At 41.3% G+C, this 21583-nt stretch overlaps 1 protein-coding gene across 11 annotated transcripts in view; it reads right to left on the reverse strand.

Moving 5' to 3' along the window:
- Positions 1–21583, reverse strand: part of NEK11 (NIMA related kinase 11) — a 539441-nt gene that overhangs the window by 432796 nt on the left and 85062 nt on the right. For all 11 annotated transcript variants that reach the window (XR_004538012.1, XR_004538011.1, XM_033930006.1 and 8 more), the window contains exon 3: positions 962–1127. Coding sequence is in view for 9 of the 11 variants with exons in the window: in XM_033930006.1 (XP_033785897.1) it covers positions 962–1127 (166 nt within the window). In the remaining 2 variants the exon portion in view is untranslated. The remainder of the gene's footprint in view (positions 1–961; positions 1128–21583) is intronic.

Here is a 21583-nt window from a genome sequence, read left to right on the forward strand (position 1 = left end):
TGTTCCCATTTTTTTAAACCATGGATTAGTCGGATCGCGGTGTTCTGAATTAATCTCAGCTTGTTGAGGTTCTTTTTATAAGCTCCTAGGTATATGATGTTACAGTAATCTAGGCTGCTTAAAATGGATGATTGTACTAGTAAACGGAAGGACTTTTCATCAAAGAATTTTTTAATAGTGCGAAGTTTCCAGAGGACCGAAATACATTTTTTAAACAGTAGGTTTGTGTAGTTTTCCAGGGTTAGGTGTTTGTCAAGTGTTACCCCCAGAATCTTTATGGTTTGGTCAATTTTGTATTCTCGGCTCTGTAGGTGAATTGAATTTTCTTTTATCTTTTCGTTGGGTGATGCCAGGAAGAATTTGGTTTTTTCTGTGTTGAGTTTCAGTTTGAAGGCCATCATCCAGCGCTCTATTTGATTTAGGATGTTGGTTAAGGAGTTGGAGAATTGTGACGTAAGGGCGGTTAGCGGAATCACTACAGTAATGTCATCTGCGTAGATGTAGAAGGTGAGCCCTAGGCTTTGTAGCAGGTCTCCTAATGAGCTGAGGTAGATATTAAAGAGGGTTGGGGATAGGGGGGAATCCTGAGGTAATCCGCAGTTGTTATTCCAGCTATGGGAAGTTTGTCATCTTTGAATACCAGTATGGGCACAGGCTCACTACAAATATTCTTTTACTTGCAGCAAAGGAGGTGTTTGTGCGGTGGGGATGGGGTGAAATTTAAATACATGCATGCTTTTTCATTTCCAAATATAGGTGTACATTTTTTCTTGCTTACATTTTCTTTGGCAATTTTCAAAGTCAAAGTGAAATAAACACCTACATTAATGTATTTGGCTTAATATTTTGTAGACATCAGAATATGAAAATTGTCATAGCCCTTTATTCATTGTAAATTATTCTTACTTCTTCTATTTGGATACTATTTTTCTCAAGAGCATAAATTTGAAATAACTCTTACCTCACAGAATTCAGTTATGATACAAAAACTTTCTTTTTCCAAAAAGCTGGCATAAAACTTTACAATGGCTGGATGATCCAGTTTGGAGAGTAGCTGGGCTTCCAAATTTGCTTGAACAGTTTCATTTGGATTTAAGTCACCAACAGAAATCTCTTTAAGAACCTTCCTGTCAAATAAATACAAAAAAGAATGAACAAAACCCAATGAGTTTGGTAAAAGGTAAAAAAAATAATGTTTCTTCCACTAAGGGCTCTTTTCATCAAGGTGCACTACGGGGATTAGCGTGTCTGACATTTCATCACGCGCTAACCCCCGCAGCAAGCCAAAAAACTAACGCCTCGTCAATGGAGGCGTTAGCAACTAGCGCGGCAGGCGGCTTAACACGCGGTATTCTGCGTGTTAAACCCCTACCGCAGCTTGATAAAATGAGCCCTAAATTTCTCTTTTGCTGGTAGGGCTGAATAGTAGGAAGTATTCAGGTTTTGCTGAATCCCCATTCTCATAAAAGCAGATTTTCAAATATAGCACTATTTAGCCAGCCAGCTATCTCCCACTGAATATACTGGTCAGCGGCTAGCTCAGTCACTGGCTATGCTGTACAACATAGCCAGTCAGTGCCAATATTCATTGGCCAACTGGATAAGTTTAGCGGCCAGATAGACTTGCCTAAATAGCTGTGATGACTTTGCTGGTAGGTTGATATTAGCTTGGCTGATTATTAGTGGTATTTTCAAAACACAAACATTTCCAAAAAACATTTAAATTGGCACTTGGATGTTTTTCTTGGCAAAATGTCCAAAAGCACAAAATACAAGCCATTAATCAGCTGGCAATTCCTGTACTCTCATATAGCTTTGAAACTGTAGGCTGGCCTGTTAAAGATTTTTTTAAAAACTGGATATATGTACAAGAAAACTCTTCCAAGCCCTTGAGTTAATTTATAAGAATCAGTGTATGCCAACACTGTATATTTCTCAAGCCAAAGGAGGAATGGTATTCGTAGAGATTGATTATACAATTATTCAGAGCTACTATCATAGGTCTTCAAGTCTAAGTAACAGCATCAAAAGCTCAAGTACACAAACAATATTGAAGAAAACAAATAACCAGAATCCATCTCCATCATTAAACTTGCCCAAGCATTCCTACAGGTAAAAGGAATGAGAGAGAATGCAAAAGTTCATGTAGGAAAAGAAGCAACAGAATTTGTAAAAGCTCAAAGAATGTAGATCAACAAACAAGAAAAAGCAAGTGGCAAATGTACAGATATAGTGGGAAATACAAAATGTTACTCCAGGAACTCAGCTATCCACCGAAAAAGATCTCTGCGTTCTGAGAGTTTAGCTTTACTGAAGACGTCCGTGAATCCAAGACTCGTTGAGACAGGTAAAAGGACTTTCTGTTGTGTAGGAGTTAAGTTATGGAACTCCTTAGTGGGTCAGATATGAAATTGCTGTAAAAAGGGCAGATTCAGAAAATTACTAAAGACGCAGCTATTCGTAGATGACTTTTTTTAGCTACTTCAGCTAAAAATGATTAATTATCTATGACCTCTACTATCTACATAATGGTATTTTCCTGAGGATTGTATGTATTTTCATTTTATTATATGTGTGTTTTATTATGTATTTGCTTTTATTTTGTCATCATTTTAACATTGTGTATGTAAATTATGTAACAAAGATTCAAAAATATCACTCCAAAACAAAAGCACCACACAAGCCAAGAAAGCTAGCTTATTACTTAAGCGAAAGAAAAGCCTCAGACAAACGGAGAGGTGTACCAACACTCTTCCACCAAAGCATCATAGGCAAAAAACTTTCGCACAAGTTTAAAGTTAGCAGGTGGGAGCAAAAAATAGCCGAGAATGATTAATGGTAAAAACCACTGAATTCAAACAGGCCAGGCCGACGATCGTTTCGTGGCCGGTAACCACTGCTTCAGGGCCCTAGCACCAAATCCAGGCTATCAGTATGCAGATCTGCTAAGGCCCTGAAGCAGTGGTTACAGGCCACGAAACGATCGTCGCCCTGGCCTGTTTGTATTCAGTGGTTTTTACCATTAATCGTTCTCGGCTATTTTTTGCTCCCACCTGCTAACTTTAAACTTCTGTGTTTAGTTTTACAATGGGTGTATTGCTGTTGTACTTCTCACTCCAGTATGTAAGATGCTGCCTTTTCCTAGGTACTCATGTGTGACGTGTGGCTTGTTACTAAAAATCATGTTTTCCGTACAGATGTGGGGGGGGGGGGATGCCAAAAAATGATGGGCCCCGGGAGTCACACATGCTAGGTACGCCACTGGGGCAGGGGTATGGAAGTAAGACTGCAGAGAGAAAGAGTGATGGGCGAGTACAAAAAGTGAGTTTTTGTGACAGCTGTATGGTTTTAAGGAAGTCATTTAAGGGATTAATCATGAACTTCCATCAGGCAGGATCCAGTATATACAACATTTATTAATATGGCTTTCTAAGTACCAAAAAGATGTTTCTTATGTACTGTCAGAAGAAAAACTGTATATATTTCTAAAAATGTCAAGATAAAGTTATGCTTTTGACTCAGTTTATGGCTTAATAATGCATTTCCCTAGTAATCTGACATTCAGTGTCGCATGCTTATTTTATTAGCATTATGTTTAACTACTGTATGTCTACAAGGAAGCTAAAAAAAAAAATCACTTGACTGAGGGAACATATGCTATTTCTTATAAGCATCAACCATCATTTATGTAGCAGAGTTGGCATATCTACATAAACTTGCCTGAGCCCCATCTGGTAAGCTGATGAGAAAACAAGCAATTTGATTTGCTTACATCTCTGCAAGCTAGTTTATGCTGTTAAGCAGGTAATATTTACTGCAGTAATATTTACTTCACATTCTGAAATGACACTGAGACATTATTTCTTACCATACATAGATCATATTGCTTAAAGAACAAACATGCAGAGTTAAGCTCCTAATAAATTGAATATGAACTCCCTGCAAGTATGTGAATTTGTGACCATTACAAACTTATTTCTTGTGTTGTTAAATTATGCTAACATTAGATGTTCTCTGTCAGGATAGGCACAGGGCAAAAATCTTTAGTTCGTTTAGGATTTGTTTTCTAATTTCAGATCTTTTTTTGTTTATTTATGTCAAGCACTGTCTACCTGTTGGTATGGGCCAGGTGACTGTGAAGACCTCTTTTCCTCTTTCAGCCTGTGAATACTCTGACACCTACAGGAAACAAAGTTCTCTACAACAAAACAGTTATGTCCTTGCCTATATTCCGTGGCCTTCGCTTAATCCCTTTGGGTCAGTGTCTGATAAGATCACCCCTCCTATTTCCACCTCTATGAAATCTACCACCAGTTCCAAAAATGTTTAAACAAAGGTTCCATAACCATAAATCAAAATATCCAGGAAATTGTCCCTTAACTCAGACTTGTTTTTTTTAAGGCTCCTTTTACAAATCCGAGGTAGTGTTTCTCCTGCGGCAAATGTACCAAAACCCATTCAATTCCTAAGGGCTTCGGTGCATTTATCGTGGGAGAATCACTACTGCAGCTTTGTAAAAGGGGTCCTTAATGAGGTACCAAATAACAACAACATCTTTTTCAGGGACTTCCTTTAGCTCAGGGAGGAGCCTGAGGTGCCTGAGTCAATCAGGGCTTAAGGCCACATTGCCACGCAGGAGGCCTCCGGAGCAGGGGGGAATGAGCACCCCTCCTACTCCCAACTTACAGGTACCGGGAGGGGTGTACCGCGGTGGGGGGGGGTTGTGATAGGGTGGGCTGGCCGATGGCGGTGGGGCAGGTTCCGACAGCAGGAGGGAGTTGGCATCCCTCCTGCCATAGCTCGGAGGGGAGGGGAGGTCTCGACAGCAGGAGGGAGTTGACATCCCTCCTGCCATATAGTTTGGGGGGTAATTTTTAACAGTGTGGTGGGGGGAGCGTCGGGTAGCAGGAGGGAATGGCCATTTGGGGGGGCACATTTGTTGGGGGGTGCATTTTTCCGGGGGGGGGGGGGTGCAGGTTTTTTTTGACAGGTCTGCCATGGAAAAAAAAATGATTAAAAAAGACAGGTAACTGTGTTACCAACAGGTCTGCAGCAGTGCGGTTTTAGGATAGCAAAACCTGATTCAAAATAGCCAACCAATTGTTAGTGAATCAAACGCTTGGCTATTTTGCAAGGGGTTTTACTAATTTGCATGGGTGGAGAGGAGATTGATCGGGCAGCAGTTTAGTGAATCAGGTCAGGGTCGGGGAACAATTGCAAAACCAGTAAAACTGGTTTTGCAATCGTCGTTACAGGATCAGTAAGTTTAGTGAATCTAGCCCTAAGTGTTAGCCCATCTTAATAACACATCTGAAAGGTGTCCTCTATGTAGATCCACTTGAAAGTTCATTAAAAAGTACTAGTCATCTAAGCATTTTATTCCATTGGTTTATAACCCGCCTTGTCCTCTGGAATTCAAAGAGTTTAACATAAAAGAGAGCAACACAGTTTGTAGCTAGATACAAATATAAAACATAGCATTCAATTGTAATCTTTTGTAATAAAATTTATTGAAACAAATAACCCTTCAAAGTTTTCCTGTAAAATAATATTCTTAACAAATGGCACAGAACATTCCAAATCTTACTTGCTTGAAATAAAAGGAGCTCTCCCATAATTTTTTTTAAAAAAACAAATATGCTTAATAGATGGACAACTTAAAGTACTATAGTCATAAAGAATTATAAAGCTTCTCAGTTTAGGATAAGAGATTAGACCTGACTGACAATCTTTACAAGATCTGTGCAAAACTTTTAAAATGGTGCAAGCGGAGACTTAAGAGGAGACATGATAAAAAACCTTCAAGATCCTGAAGGGTATAGAAAAGGTAGACAGGGACAGATTTTTCAGATTATGGGGAACCACAAGTACAAGGGGGCACTCGGAGAAATTGAAAGGGGACAGGTTTAGAACAAATGCCAGAAAGTTATTTTTCACCCAGAGGGTGGTGGATACATGGAACGCGCTTCCGGAGGCTGTGAGAGGCCGGAGCACGTTACAAGGCTTCAAAGAAGGTTTGGATAGGTTCCTAGAGGATAAAGGAATTGAGGGGTACAGATAGGAAGTAGAGGTAGGTCATAGGGATAGTCTGGGACCACTGCTCAGGCAATGGGCCTGATGGACCGCCACGGGAGTGGACCGCTGGGCGAGATGGACCTCTGGTCTGCCTCAGCGGAGGCAACTTCTTATGTTCTTATTTTAAACTCGATATGAGCCTGCTTAGGTAACAGTCCCCCTCATTTAGTATGGAATGCTAGCTGTTTTAACATACGCTAAATATTAGCGTGCCCTAAATGCTAACGCGTCCAAAGAATATAATGGATGCGTAAGCGTTTAGTGTGCGCTAATATTTAACGCATGCTAAAACGGCTAGCGTGCCTTAGTAAAAGGAGCCCAATATTCCTCAGCCTAGCTAACAATGAAAACGTGCAGTCCAGCACCTAAACGTTAGGCATGGTTAGGTGCTATTTATAGAATCTGGCCCTTTCTGCATGCAAACCAGGCATCATATATGGAAAAAAGATTTATAAAATTACTTCTTAAAGAAAAGAATCACATTACTTGTGCAAGGATATTAGTCTGATATTTTAATTTCTGTTAATGGCTCTTAGATGAATTCCTGGATGAGACCGTCGATTGCCCAAGCCTGTTCTTATATTTAGGAAATTACTGAAAACTTGCCTATTTGACAAACAAGTATGTTGATTTAAACCTACATATTTAAGTTGAAGTTTTATTGGGTTATGTATTTTAAATGTATCTTTTTTAACTGATGTTGTATTTAATTGATGCTGAACTTATAGTAGCTATGTGCTGATATTGTATTTTTCAACTGAAATGTCTCAGTTTTCGCTGTTGTGAACCGCCTAGAACTGTTGGTGGGGCGGTATACAAGAAAATAAATTATTATTTATCTAGAATAGATTTTTAATATCAAAGGGGTCCATGCACAGAATAAAGCAAAAATTGGAGAGGCACCCACTTGGGATCATACATCAATGGAGAGAGAGGCACAGAGTCCTCTGTTGCTCTTTCAATTGAGGATGGCTGGGGCAGGCTTCGATGGCTGGGATGGTTTAGATGGGCCAGAGTGAGCTTTACAAAAAAAACAGGGGAAACAAATCCACAAAATAGAGCCTGGGCCAATCAGGCCTTAGGCTTCGGCGGGATGGGCCGGGAAGGGGCGGGCCCGCCTCATTTCGACGAGGCGTGCCTGCTTGCTCGACGTGCAAGACCCATCTGTAAGAACAGGTTTGGTGGAGTGGGGGTTGTTAGCGCCGGGGGAGGGGGGGCGTCTTCGGGCAGGAGGGATTGGGCACCCTCCTGCCAGCGACCGATATTGTATGGGGGGGGGAGATCGGTAATGTCGGGGGGGGGCGATCGGTAGTGTCGGGGGGGGGGGGCGGTCGGTAGTGGCGGGGGGGGGGGTGCGTCTTCGGGCAGGAGGGTTTGGGCACCCTCCTGCCAGTGATCGGTCAGGGGGCCACGGCCCGCTATACTTATAGCGGCAGAGAGATCCCTTGCCGCGATAAGTGTAGCGGGCCATGTCTAATCTAACCCGATTCTCTAACCCGCGTCTGTAACATGGACGCCGGTTACAGAATCGGGGTTTAGTTTAGGCCGATTCTGAATAGAACGCCTCTCCCGGGCGTCCTATACAGAATCAGGGCCTAGGTGTCTTGCGGGCCTCGCCTTCAATATAGGCGGCCTGCCTGGGGAGCATTTTTTTTTTTAAAACGTGCATCCCGATTGGCTGATTAGACAGCTGTAGGACGCCTACAGCTGCCTAAAATCGGGACGCACTTTTAGAGAATCTGGGCCTTAGTGTATAAATATAAATATGAAGAGAAAATATAATAATCAGTTCATAAGAACACCTTATAAAATAAATCCGAATATGCTTAATACATAAAAACATCTTAGCAATCAGTGTCTAGTATCCAAAGGGCAATATTAATAACTATGATTAATAAAAAGACAATATAAAACGATATAAACTAAAAACATGTGATGTATCAGGACACATATAGTGAACCAGAACAAGAAAGGACAAGTATAATACCTTGGAAGTCTTTGGGTATATAAAAAGGTGTAAAAACTTATGTAAGCCACTTGAAATCAGATGAGTTGAAAGACACTTTTTTGTGCACCATTCTGATTGGACATTTCCACTTTGATTTGTTCCAGAGTGAGCTTTGACAGACGCCAGTAAATAGAACCTAAGCACGCTACCAGGCAGAGCTCTGGGTTTCTGGCCCAGAAATGTCTAAGAAAAAGGACCATTTAAATTATTAATTTATAGAGCGTGCACGGTTGGGCAGACTGGATGGACCATTTGGGTCTTTATCTGCTGTCATTTACTATGATACTAAGGGCTCCTTTTACTAAGGCGCATTAGGGCCTTAACGCACGGAATAGCACGCGCTAAAATGCCCCGCATGCTAGCCGCTACCGCCTCCTCTTGAGCAGGTGGTAGTTTTTCAGCTAGCGCGCGCTAATCCGGTACGTGTGCTAAAAACGCTAGCGCACCTTCATTAAAGGAGCCCTAAGTTCAAATATGCAGCAATTGTCAAACTGCCCATTTTGCTGCAGACACGTTTTACCCACATTGAAAACCATCATGGCGCTATAATCCTTTGATTATGAGTATAATACAGTAAATAACAGCCCCCCTCACTTTTGAGGAGTGCCCAAAGTATGGGGCATGCTGCATGAGGAACATGTTACAATGATTAAGGACCAAAAAGACATTTATAAATACTCTTCTAAACTAAATAGTAATTAATGAAAATGACTAGGACAGTTCTGAACGCTATCTTGTATGATAAGGCAGCAAAAATACATTTGAACATGTCATACCCCTCTTGAAATCACTATATTGGCTTCCTGGTCAGTCAAGAGTCAAGTTCAAAATGTGTTTGTCTAGTTTTTAAAATATTTTATGGACAATTACAGTAGGTAACTCAGGTGTACCTTTGCCTTTAGGTCTGTCATGATAAAGTGGCTGTAGATCTTCTACTGTTTATAAGCTTTCCCATCGTTTAAAGGTGTTCAGTCAAGGAGTCAAGTCTTCCATGCTTGTTCTTTTCTATTTACCACTCTCTGGAATCACTCATTTATATTCCGAGAGCTCATACTGATGTCCGCTAACTTATAAAACTTTAAATAGGTTTCTATTTTTTCAAGGCCAAACATTCTCCCTGAAGATTTATTCAGTTTAGCCAACTATAGATTGCATGAATTAGCTCAGCCATGAACTATCTAACAAATCTTTCAAAAAAGATGAAAGTATTTCTTGTTTTCTGCTATTTCAGATTAGTATTTTTTTAATAGTATAACTAGTCTTTAAGCCTGTTACATTAACGGGTGCTAGAATAGATATATGCGTCTTTCTTTCTTTCTCTCTCTCTCCTTGGCCGCTTTCTGTCTGTCTTTCTTTCTTTCTTTCTGTCTTTCTTTCTGTCTCTCTCTTTCCTCGGCTGTCACCACTACTCCTTGCCTGCTCCCCCTGTCCAGCAGTAGCCCTTCTCCCTTCCTTTTATCTCCCCCCTGTCCAGCAGCACCTCTTCCCTGCTCCCCCAGTCCAGCAGGAGGTCTTCTATCTTCCTTTTACCTCCCCCCTGTCCATCAGCACCTCTTCCCTGCTCCCCCTTGTCCAGCATCACTCCTTCCCTGCTCCCCCTGTCCAGCAGCAGCCCTTCTCCCTTCGTTTTACCTCCCCCGTGTCCAGCAGCACCTCTTCCCTGCTCCCCCTGTCCAGCAGGCCTTCTCCCTTCCTTTTACCTTCCCCCTGTCCAGCAGCACCCCTTCCTTGCTCCTCCTGTGCAGCAGCAGCCCTTCTCCCTTTGTTTTACCTCCCCCTGTCCAGCAGCACCTCTTCCCTGCTCCCCCCTGTCCAGCAGTAGGCCTTCTCCCTTCCTTTTACCGCCCCCTGTCCAGCAGCACCCCTTCCCTGCTCCCCCTGTCCAGCAGCAGCCCTTTTCCATTTGTTTTACCTCTCCCTGTCCGGCTGTACCTCTTCCCTGCTCCCCCTCTCCAGCAGTAGGCCTTCTCCCTGCTCCCCCTGTCCAGCAGTAGGCCTTTTCCCTTCCTTTAACCTCCCCCCCTGTCCAGCAGCACCCCTTACCTGATCCGCCTGTCCAGTAGTACCCCTTCTTCTTTCCCTGCTCCCCCTGTCCAGCATCCACTAGCCTGGGCAGCCTTGGGGCTTTTGCTAAGCTGGCCCACCTCGCATTATCGAAGTGGGCCAGCCTAGCAAATGCCCCACGGCTGCTGCGTTTTCTGGTCTGGTGGTGAGAAGAGGCATCCCGACAGCAGCAACACAGGAGTCAAACCACCACTGCCGCTCAAATCTCTCTACGCGCTGCAAATCGAATTGAGCACGGAGGCACACAGCACAGTGGCAGGGATCATGAAACCCTAAGCGCGCATGCGCACTTAGGGTTTTATTATAGAGGATTCAAACAAATTTATATTATGCAAAGTCTTAATATATACCACATTGAGCCCTCTTTTTCAGGGATGATGTGGTATATAAAACGAAGGATTAGATTAAAAGTGCAGCATAATTAGATAAACTGAGATTTTGTATGCAAAAGAATAAACCTAGTGAACTCCTTGCAAGATTAATTAAACCATTTAGAATGCAATCATTTATCCCTACTATTAAAAATAGCCAAAATGCAAAGCGGATTGTATAAAAGCAAATTAAAAAGGAATTCTGGAAATTTCTAGTAAGCTGTATTCTCTGAGAGAATTCAACCAGACAAGCTTTGAAATTTCTGCACTAATTTAGCAATCCCCAAACTGTATAATGCAAAAAAGGAAAGGTTAAATGCTCCCTTGATGAAAGAGGGTACTATTCAGTCAATGCCATTAACTAAGGCCACAGGACCTCAAAGTAACTTATAATATTCAGCCATATAATCTATCAAAGAAATTAATAAAGCTGCTTCTTCAAATGTTTAATCAAGTGTTCATAAAAGGGTAGCTTCTAGGTCTTCTAATTCTACAATTATTATTTTAATTTATAGCCAAGACAAAGACAATGGACTCCTTAGTTCATATCATTCTTTGTTTTGATGTTAAGATATTGATCAAGATGTTTAAGGATGATGAGAGACTTCTTGGAGGACAATTTTCAAAGCCATTTACACAGATCATAACAAATAAAGCTAAAACAGAAAAATCTATTTCAAAGAAGAAATGGGCAAGGATGTCCTTTATCCCCATTAATGTGTTGACACTGGAACCTTTAGTTATAAAATTATGGGAACTAGCAGAATTTGAAAGATCTGTGTAGAGCAATAATGTAATAGACCATTATGTCTGTGGATGAAATCCTCTCAATGTCAGAGGAACAAATTCAGCTATATTAAAATGTGTTTTGTATGTTTGATTTATTTTTTTTTCAAGCTTCACAATAAATAGGAAACACTTTATGTCACTTTTAAAAGAACTCTAGACAGAAAAACTCCCATTAGCATGGATAGTGGAAAGTACTGATTAAGAATGATGAGCAAAATGAGTAAGACACCTAAATTAAAAATATAATATCTTCTTATGGCCACAGCCTGTTTTACATGTAAAAAAGAACTTTATTTATAAATTGCATGGCCATAAGTGTGTTTATATGTAAGTGCACTGACAAGACAGCATGTACCTATAAATGTACTGTGCACTGGTGTTCAAAGGGACATAGTTAGATGCAGTTGCATGTATGAGTGTATGTTATAAAATACACATGTGCAAACATGGAACACATACACACACATTTAAATCTTCAGAGAAGGGTATTTGTATGCTATTTGGAATAGTTCTGAATGTTTAAAGATCACATATACACTTAAGTTGTCTTTATAGAAAACTAGCTGATCACCTGGCGTTGCCCGGATATAAATTTCCTCGAGGAACATTCACTTGAGGATTAGCATCACACAAATTTTCAGTTTTCACTTTCTGTTTAGGCTTCACCACACCACAACTGCATTTCCTTATATACTGTTAAATGACTGTGTGACAACATTCCCAAAGCTGGCACCTCTCCTCTCTGCCGCCCCCCCCCCCCCCCCGCCTCTTCCCATTCCTCCTCTCCACATGTGTGCCCCCTTCCCTTCCCCCATGCCTCTAGTTGAAGTTGTTTGCGGCGTTGCCCAGATATAAATTCCTTTGAGTTCTGGTTTACATTCATTTGAGGAACATTGACTTGAAGATTAACATCATACAAATTTTCAGTTTTCAGTTTCTGTTTAGGCATTACATTACGTTTCCTTGGAAGCATTGTTAAAGCAATGATAGCACAGCACAGTGTGACATCATTCCCTAAGCTTCACACAATTGATCAAAGCAATATCTCTCTTTTCGATGATTCTTTACATATCACCCGCTTCCCACCCCCACAGTGTTTTTTCTCAGATAGTAATTGATATGTATACCAAGTTTGGTTGAAATCGCTCTATGCGTTTCGGAGTTATGCTGGAACATACATACATACATCCAATTTTATATAAATAGATGGATACAACAGTAGCCTTGTTGAACTTAGGTGTCCTGTGATACCTGTGTCTTGTGTGGATGCTGCAGATGGGCAGACTGAATGGCCATTTTGGCCTTTATCTTCTGTCATGTTTCTAAATTACCTCAGTTAAGGGTATTCTTATAACAGGCTGCTTAATAGTTAGTGCATAAATGAAATTTGTTCTTACCTGTTAATTTCCTTTCCTTGAGTCTTGCTAAACCAGTTCCCTGACTTCCAGATGGAAGCAGAGAACACTTACAATTCAGTGGCACTATTACCAGTTCAAGGTGTGGTGCAGCCCTGCAACTTGTCAGTATACTATTGACAAAGCAGATCTGCAATAGTTAAATTAAATTCGTCAATAATATTATGTAAGAATAGCAAATATCAACCCAATAAAATAAAGTTATAATGAGACAACATAGCACACCACAGCATTAGTACCATTATAGCAACATGACATAACATAATACACAGAAAAACAATGAGACATACACAACCTGAAACAGAACTTAAGATAATTTAGTCTTCCGCATAGTTTCTTCATGGAGACTTAAAGAAGCCAACAAAAACAAAGCAAGAATCTTTTCCCACCCTAATCCCACCCCATCCACACACACCCCCTTCCCAGCACTCCAGTGTGACTGGGGGTTTATTATTATTATTATTATTATTTAGATGACTCCACACAATCTGAACATTTTTCTTTTTCAAAGTAATATCCTTCACATTCAATACATTTTTGCAGCATTTCAAAAACAATTCAAAAATGTGCAATAGACTGTTTTGTGACATCACTTTTAGCACTGTGGCATTTTACAATTCGAACAATGTTCTTGCACACTTCAACTCATTGTTGAATCTGCTGTGAGGTTTCTGGGTACCCACCTGGCACATATGTCATGCATTTTCAGTCCCTCTGTCAAAATATGTTGAACTCATTCAAATGAGATGCCAAGTGAAGTTGAAAGTTTACCTAAAGTTAGCCTTATGTCATTTTGCAACAACTCCATAGCTTTGGCAATGTTGACATCCATAACCGTGGTGGATGGCCTTATGCTTGCTGTAACATTTCAAGAGTTTCATTAATGCTCTTTCCAAGTTTAACACAAAATTCAATGACAGATGTACTCTCACAGACACATCTCCCTTATCTGCCATGTTGAAACATATGAAGTTCTTCCTCTCGTTGTGACCCAACAATGAAGACTACGGCAGTCCAACTTGAGGGTTCAGAAACATTAATGTTTGAGCTTCACAAGAATCAGCACAGCATTGCCACGTCTATTTCTTTAAAGAAATACAGAGGCAGTCTCATTACTTTTCAATCTGCCCTCATAGAATAGCACTGAAAATTGCATTATAGAGTATATGGCTCTCAGCTATGACAAGCAGTTGTCTTTTTGAATTTGCCAGTAAGAAGCCAGAAATATCCAGTGAAGCAGTAATGATTCCAAATGGAAGGCTCATCTGTGATCTTTCCGGACTGGTTCTGGACTGGTCTAACTGGATGCAAGGAAAGGAAATTAGCAAGTAAGAACAAATTTCACCTTCCTCATCATCCTGCTAGATCAGTCTAGATGAGTGCAATGTACTAAAGCTCTAAAGATCTCAGGTGAGATGAAGATTAGGCCCCGATACACAATGTTCTGTTAAGGCAATAACCTGCTGACCTTGCAATAGCTGATCACAACATCTAAACCTGGGATTAGGCCTATATTACCAGTGCCTAAGTTTTACTGAGAATTGTGGCTAACGGCGCCTAAGGTCATTTCTGCCCCTAACCATGCCTACTTTGACCTTAGGTGCCATTAGGTCATTAGGCCATGCTTAGATGCAATTCCGGTGCATACTTTTTAATGAGTTTTTAATGGTCAATTACCATGCCAATTAAAAACAACTAAAACAACTAAATTAGGTGGTAGTAGGGTGCCTACAGCCGCCTAATATACAGCACCATTTTTAGAATCCAGGCCTGAGTGAAAAAAATACTTTCTATGATTTGTTTTCAACCTGCTGTTCATTAATTTCCTGGAGTGTCCTCTTGTTTTAGTGATCTTCAAAATGTTAAAGAACTAGTCCCTATTTAACAGTTCCATTCCACTCGTGATTTTAGCCTTTAATCATTAAGGAAGTGTTCTGTCTTCTTTATCAATTTTTTGTTCTTCTCTGAATCTTTCCAGTTCCGCTATATCCTTTTTTCAGACGAGGCGGCTAGAACTGCATACAATAATCAAAGTGCAGTCACACCAAGGACAGAGGCATAACGATATTCTCAATTTTATTCTCTATCCTTTGTTAGATAATCCATTAATCCCTAACATTCTGTTTGCTTTTATTTATTATTATTTTTTTTTAAGCAGCTATAGCTTTGTACTTTACCACATTAATTTTCATCTGCTATTTAGATGCTGTTTTCCCCAGATCATTTAAGAACATGGTATACTAGGGGTGTCAAACTGCAATCCTGGGGGCTGCAAACTAATCTAGCTTTCAATAGCTTCTAATTAATTGTCTCATTCTTTCAGATTCTCCCTTTTTGAAATTAAATGCTATAGTATCTAGGACCTAAAAAGTAAAAAATCTGTTTTTTCCGGTTGAATCTAAGTAAGCTTGCTTTGGATCAGGAAGTACCATTCTATTATAATCCATAGATCTTAGAGTGTGGGTGTGGGTAAGGAATGGACCTTTCAGATCCATTCACACAGAGCCACACCCAGAGAGCCAGAAAAACAGGAAGGACACCAAGTAGTCCCAAGTGACTGGTTGTTCTGGTATCAGGCATTAGATATAGCAGATGTAAAAGTGAGAGCCAATTTTTGACGATATATTTACTTTATAAAATAAGCACTATGCACCTACTTGCATGTTCACTGAGAATACAACCCTTTTGTGAGCACAGATATGTCCACACTATGTCCTATGTACAGTACAAAGAAATCAGAAAAACCCGAAAAAGTTGGAAGGTAAATAGATCAATCCAACAACAAAAAAACCTCCCAAACCCCAAGAAAAAGAACTAGACAAGGGAGAGAGACAAAAGCAGAGACGGCTCAACTACATTCACCAACCTAACAATAATATATAAGATATAAGTAGATTAAACGGAAGAGCCCTCAGTAACACAGCCACCCACTGGAGAACCAGTGGAAAAGGCTGTCACATGGCTTACACCCAAACGAGTGTTAACTGTGAAACATCCCCGGGCTCTACTCCGTATTTTTTATAATAAAGTGCACCCAACAGTGCTAAGTGTGAAAAAAGATATACATAAATCAAAAAAACACACTTTACCATTCACTACGACTGTCTCTGCCCCTTGTCCAGGGGGCCAAAAACGTCCAAGTCCAGCCAAGCAAAAAACAACAGGAAGTACTTAGCTTCTCCGTGAAAACAACAGCCAGCAAAGATATTCTTCGTCGAAGAATTTTTTGTATGTTTTACATATACAAAATATCAGCCCGGTTTAATTAAATCCCCCTCCCTCTCTACCAACAAGTGCCCCTTCCTCTCTCCCTCCCCAAACCAAAAAATACCCACCACACCCGACTGGCCCACCGCATCCCCGACCAGCCCACCCCTGGTCGGGCTGGGCCTGCCTGCCTGCACCCACCCCGTCCCTCCCCGTATCTTTAAAATAGTTGGGAGCAGGAGGGGTGCCCGGCCCTCCTGCTCCTTAGGCCTCCCTCCGTGATAGCACCATTTTCGGGAGCAGGAGGAAGCGCAAAGTCCTCCTGCTGCTCTCTGGGGCTGCTATGCAGTACGGACCTTAGGCCATGCCCCGGTGCATCATGAGATGCATAGGGAGGGGCCTAAGGCCATGATTGGCTGAGGCGCCTCGGGCTCCTCCCTTGGGCCTTGGGTGCCTCCGCCAATCAGGGACTTCCTTAGGGAGGAGTCTAAGGAAGTCCCTGATTGGCCATAAATGACAGGGCTTATGGAGCTGGAAAGTCAGAAAGATGTTTTCGACTGGTCCTCAGCAGTCACTTTTTGCGAGCCCAGTCGGATCACAAAAAAATTTAGTGAATCGTGTCCCTGTCCACTTTGTATGTGTGTCTCTTCATTTGCATGCACAGAATTGAAGCGGATCGCTGGGGAGGTTAGTGAATAGTGCAGGAGGGAAATCTGGTCGCAAAGGGGTTGCAAATTGATCGGTACACAATTGGTTTGCTTTGTGAATCTAGGCCTTAGTGTGGATAATCCCATATTAACAATACATTTGACAGCACAAAGAATGTTATCCTTGACAACGGCAAACTGCTATCTATGCCCATTCTGTACCCATGCCCCATCTAGGTCCCACCTCTTAACACAAAATGCACTTACCGTATGAATTAGCACATGCTAATCGCTAAACCAAACATGTTTGTGTAGGCACAATTGTGCAGAAGTGGAAAACAAGTGCTAATTCAAGCATTAAGGTTGGAATTCTATAAATTGCATTAATAATTGACATTGGAAAATATTGGTAATAAGCACTATTCTGTAAATGGCACTCCAGGTTGAGTGAACGTATCTTTGTTTCATGCCATAATTTTGGCGTTCAAATTTAGGCACCGTATTATAGAATCCAGCATAGAAGGGCCCCAAAATTGTGATCTCTTGTGGCAAAAGAACACAGAATTTAGGAATAAAGTGAAAAGTTGATATTTTCAGGACTACTTCATATAAACCAAGATAAAAATACGAAAGAAACTTCTATAACCCTGCCACTCACATCTTTGTCTTTCTATGACAAAATTGGAAATGCTGTACAATTCGATCCTTACCTAGTTTCAGATCTTAGTAACTGAGTCAAACTGCTTAATTCAACAACTGACCCAATTAGAAAAAAAGAAGAGATAAACAGCTCAGAAAGACTTATTAGGAAAGAAACAGCCATGATGCACTATCACCATCTACTGTTCATATGTTGAATTTGATGCACTAAATACCTTCTAAAATCACAGCTCTAATTGATAATAATTATAAGAATTATAGTTGTGAAAACCTCAGACCCTGAACCCGTGACTGGTGATAACACCAAACTGAGGTTCATTGGGGGACCATCATCGTTTTCACTGTCCCCTTTACCATCCAAAAGTAAATATAACAAACAAAAGAAAGAAAAAAACTTATCTGAAATGGATGGTATCCACTCGTTATTGATCCTCAGCGGTGTATAAAGTGACTGGTGCGTGTGCTAATTATGAAAACCACTTTACTCCTCCATTGTATAATCCCTGTCCCCCTTTTTACATTTTAGAAGGTATTTAGATTATTTAAATATCACAGAGGAAGAATATATATCTCTCCATATTAAAGTGAATTCGATGCGCTACATTTATTTATTTATTTATTTATTTTGTAGTTTGTTTTATTTCTCGTCCTTCCAGAAGAGCTCAGAATGGGTTACAAGTTTACGTACATAATAAAACGCATTTATACAAAGTGATGGAAAACATAGGGCCTCTTCTATTAAACTGCGCTAGCAGTTTCTAGCGCGGAGAGCCGCGCTGAATGGCCCGCATTGCTCCCGACGCTCATAGAGTTTCTACGAGTGGCGGGAGCAATGCAGGCCATTCAGCGCGGCTCTCTGCGCTGAAAACTGCTAGCGCAGTTTAATAGAAGAGGGGGATAGTATGGTAAAAGATAGCATGGTAAAACATTATCTGATAAAAATGGCAAAACCTAGTTAACAAAGCATAGAAAAACATAATGACCCCCTTCTATGAAACCGCGTTAGTGGTTTCTAGCGCAGGGAGCCTCGCTGAATGCCTCGCGCTGCTTCCGACGCTCATAGGAACTTGTCCAAAAAATCATCCAAGTCCCAAATTCCTAGAATAAGATCTTTTGGACATGGGAGGGGCTAGCAAAGTGATGGACTGGCCACCCATACATGGCAACAGAGTAGAGGGGCACCTTACAGGGCACTGCTGTGAAATTCACAAAAACTGTGCCACATAAACATCTCACCCCAACTCCCTAGCAGGTGAGCCCCCCCAAATAACCTCAAAACCTACTAAACCCACTTGTCTACAACCACAATAGCCCTTATAGCTGCAGATGCCACCTATATGGCAGTACAGTAGGGTTTTAGGGGAGGTTTGGTTGACTCACATTTTCCAAAGAAGAAGTGGGGAAGGGACTGAACACATCAACCTTAAGGAACAAATACAATTGGATGCAGTGTGCAAATCTCCACAGAATCTTTGGTGGTTTGTATGCCCTCTTCCATCCAGCCTTTAAGCCTTGTCATTTGAAGAGTTTTTCATTGAGCACCATCCACTACCATCTACTAGGCCAACCCCCGAGGAAGGCTTTTCCACAGAAGCCGAAACAAGGACCGTGTTGGGTCCACAAAATTCACAAGACTGGCTTGGTTTTACATATATGATTTGATTTTATGTTATTTTTGCTTATAATAAAATTGTATTTGTTCCTTAAGGTTGGTGTGTTCAGTCCCTTCCCCACTCTTCCTTTGGTTTGCCTAGTTTGTTCATGGGGATTTTTCCTTCCTTTTGGATTATTTTGTTGACTCACATTTTCCACCATGAATGTAATGGTTAGAGTGGCTTATGGGCCTGGGTCCTCCTCTCTAAGGTTCATTAGCCCCCCCCCCCCCCAGACTACTTAAGCCACCTCTGTGCAGCTCTACTAGCGGTCAGTGATCACTGGTGGAGTGTGTGTGTGTGTCTGTCTGTATTTTGTGGCTGCAGTAGTTATCTGGTCACTTTGGATACTTTCTGGGTACTTATACCTCTTTTTAGATTGCCTAAGTCACAACATATAAGTTCTGTCCAGGCAGCCTCATAAAACTTTTGATTATCCCTGCAGTATGACTAAGGGCTAGATTCACTAACCTGCATTTCATTCTCGATCCGTGGCCGATCCGTGCAGGCCCGACGAATTCCCAAAATAGAAACATTTAAATGAGGGCGATCGAAGGAACGCCCCCCTCTGACCGCACGGATCGCAACGTATGCCCAGACCATCTGCAGATGGCCTGCGCATGGGTCTAGCTGTGCGTCGCAACTTTTTTTGTTAAAAAAAACCCTTTACTTTACTTTAGCCCAGCGAGCCCGTAGTTTTAACCTGCTTTAAACCCGCGGGTTAAAACCAAGGGCTCTCAGTGTGGCGAAGGGCAGGAGAGATTCGGGGTGCTAGGCAGTAACGGGATCAATCCCACTTTGCTCAAGAGCATGGTTTTTCTTGGATCACAGAGCAGGAGATTGGAGCAGAGAGGCCAGAGCAGGAGAATCGAGACAGAGAGCAGGGTTCTAGCACAAGCGACTGGTCCTCGCCAGTCATTTGTTTTTTTGATCGGCCAGCCAGTCGGAAAGTGTAATGAATCGCGTCCTTCCTGCTTTGCATGCCGATTCCCCTCATTTGCATGCACGGATCAGAGGATGATCGGGACACAGGTTAGTGAATTGGGTCAGAGGGAAATCGGGTCGCAAAAGGCTTGCAAACCGATCTGTACACGATCGGTTTGCTTAGTGAATCTAGCCCCAAGTCTAGGTTGGCCCACGTCCCACCCAAATCCTGCCCTCACCATTCCTCCAAAAATTCCCCTTTTAGCTCAGAGGTCTAAAATGTCCCTGGATACATCTAAAAACCTGTTTCGATTATCAGCACTTGGATGACCTGTCTTTTTGATCATCCAATTGTCGATTTGGGTGGGTTTTTACACGTATTTCAATTATGAGCCCCATGGTGTTTAACTCAAAAATCAAACGTTGCTCATATTCTAATAGTACTTTATCCACGTCTCCACCACGCCATGATAGATTGACAATATTGAACACAAAAAACTTTAATTCTGTGAAAGTATGAGAAAACGCCAAACAATATTTTATTAATGGGGCAGTGATATTCATTCTCCTTAACCCCCCCTTTTATATAATAATAATAATAATAATAACTTTATTTTTGCATACCGCAAATACCACAAGCAGTTCAGAGCAGTTTACAGAGGAAGAGCCTGTACATAGACAGCGATGTTACAGAAAATATTTTCAAATTACATTGGTATCAGGGATATAACAAGTATTTCAGAGGTACAACAAGGCAGGAAGGAGTCAGAGAAATTTATCAAAGAGATAGGTTTTAATTGATTTCCTGAAGGATTGGTAGGAGGGTGTATTTGAAATGAGGGTGGTTAGGCATTTATTCCATTTGCCTGCTTGGAATGACAGTGTTCTGTCAAGGAATCTCTTGTAGATACAGCCCTTTAGGGAGGGGAAGGCAAAGAGATAGGCATTGCGTGTGCGAGTGGTACTTGGGAATACAAAGTGGTGTGACATGTAGATTGGGGATAAGCCTGTTATGGTTTTGAAGCAAAGGCAGGCAAACTTGAAGATGACCCTTGCCTCCATCGGCAACCAGTGAAGTTTTCTGTAGAATGGACTTACATGATCTGACTTTTTGAGAACATAAATGAGATGGACGGCAGCATTCTGGATGATTTTCAGGCACTTGATGGTCTTCTTAAAGGATCCCAGGTATATGATATTGCAGTAAACTAAGGTGCTTAAGATTAGAGACTGAACTAGAAAGCAAAAGGAGAGGAAGTCAAAATAGTGTTTGATGGTACGGAGTTTCCAGAGGGTGCTAAAGCATTTTTTGACCTGAGCATTAGTATGCTCTTCTAAAGTCAGGCATCGGTCCAGGATGACTCCAAGGACTTTGATGGTAGGGTTGATTGGGTAAATTAGCCCGTTTAATTTCAAAGAGGTATTCGTTAGCTTGTGGTTAAGGCTTGCTAGGAAGAGCTTGGTTTTTTCAGGGTTTAATTTAAATTTGAATTGTGTGGTCCATTGCTCTACCTTAGTGAGAACCGATGAGGTGAATTGTTCAGTTTCTTGTGTCAGTGAGGTTATGGGGATGATAATTGTAATAATAATAATAACAGTTTATATACCGCAGTACCGTGAAGTTCTATGAGGTTTACAAAAGAATAAAAGAAGGTACAAAATTGATTGAACTTAAAAGAGGTGAAAGCAAGTGGCTGATAGGTCAAGAGAACTGTTATTGGGGAGAAAGAGATGTATGGGTCAGCTGTCTAGATACTTAAGGAACAGATGT

The sequence above is a fragment of the Geotrypetes seraphini genome, chromosome 2 (genome assembly GCF_902459505.1).
Source record: "Geotrypetes seraphini chromosome 2, aGeoSer1.1, whole genome shotgun sequence".
Taxonomy (NCBI): domain Eukaryota; kingdom Metazoa; phylum Chordata; class Amphibia; order Gymnophiona; family Dermophiidae; genus Geotrypetes; species Geotrypetes seraphini.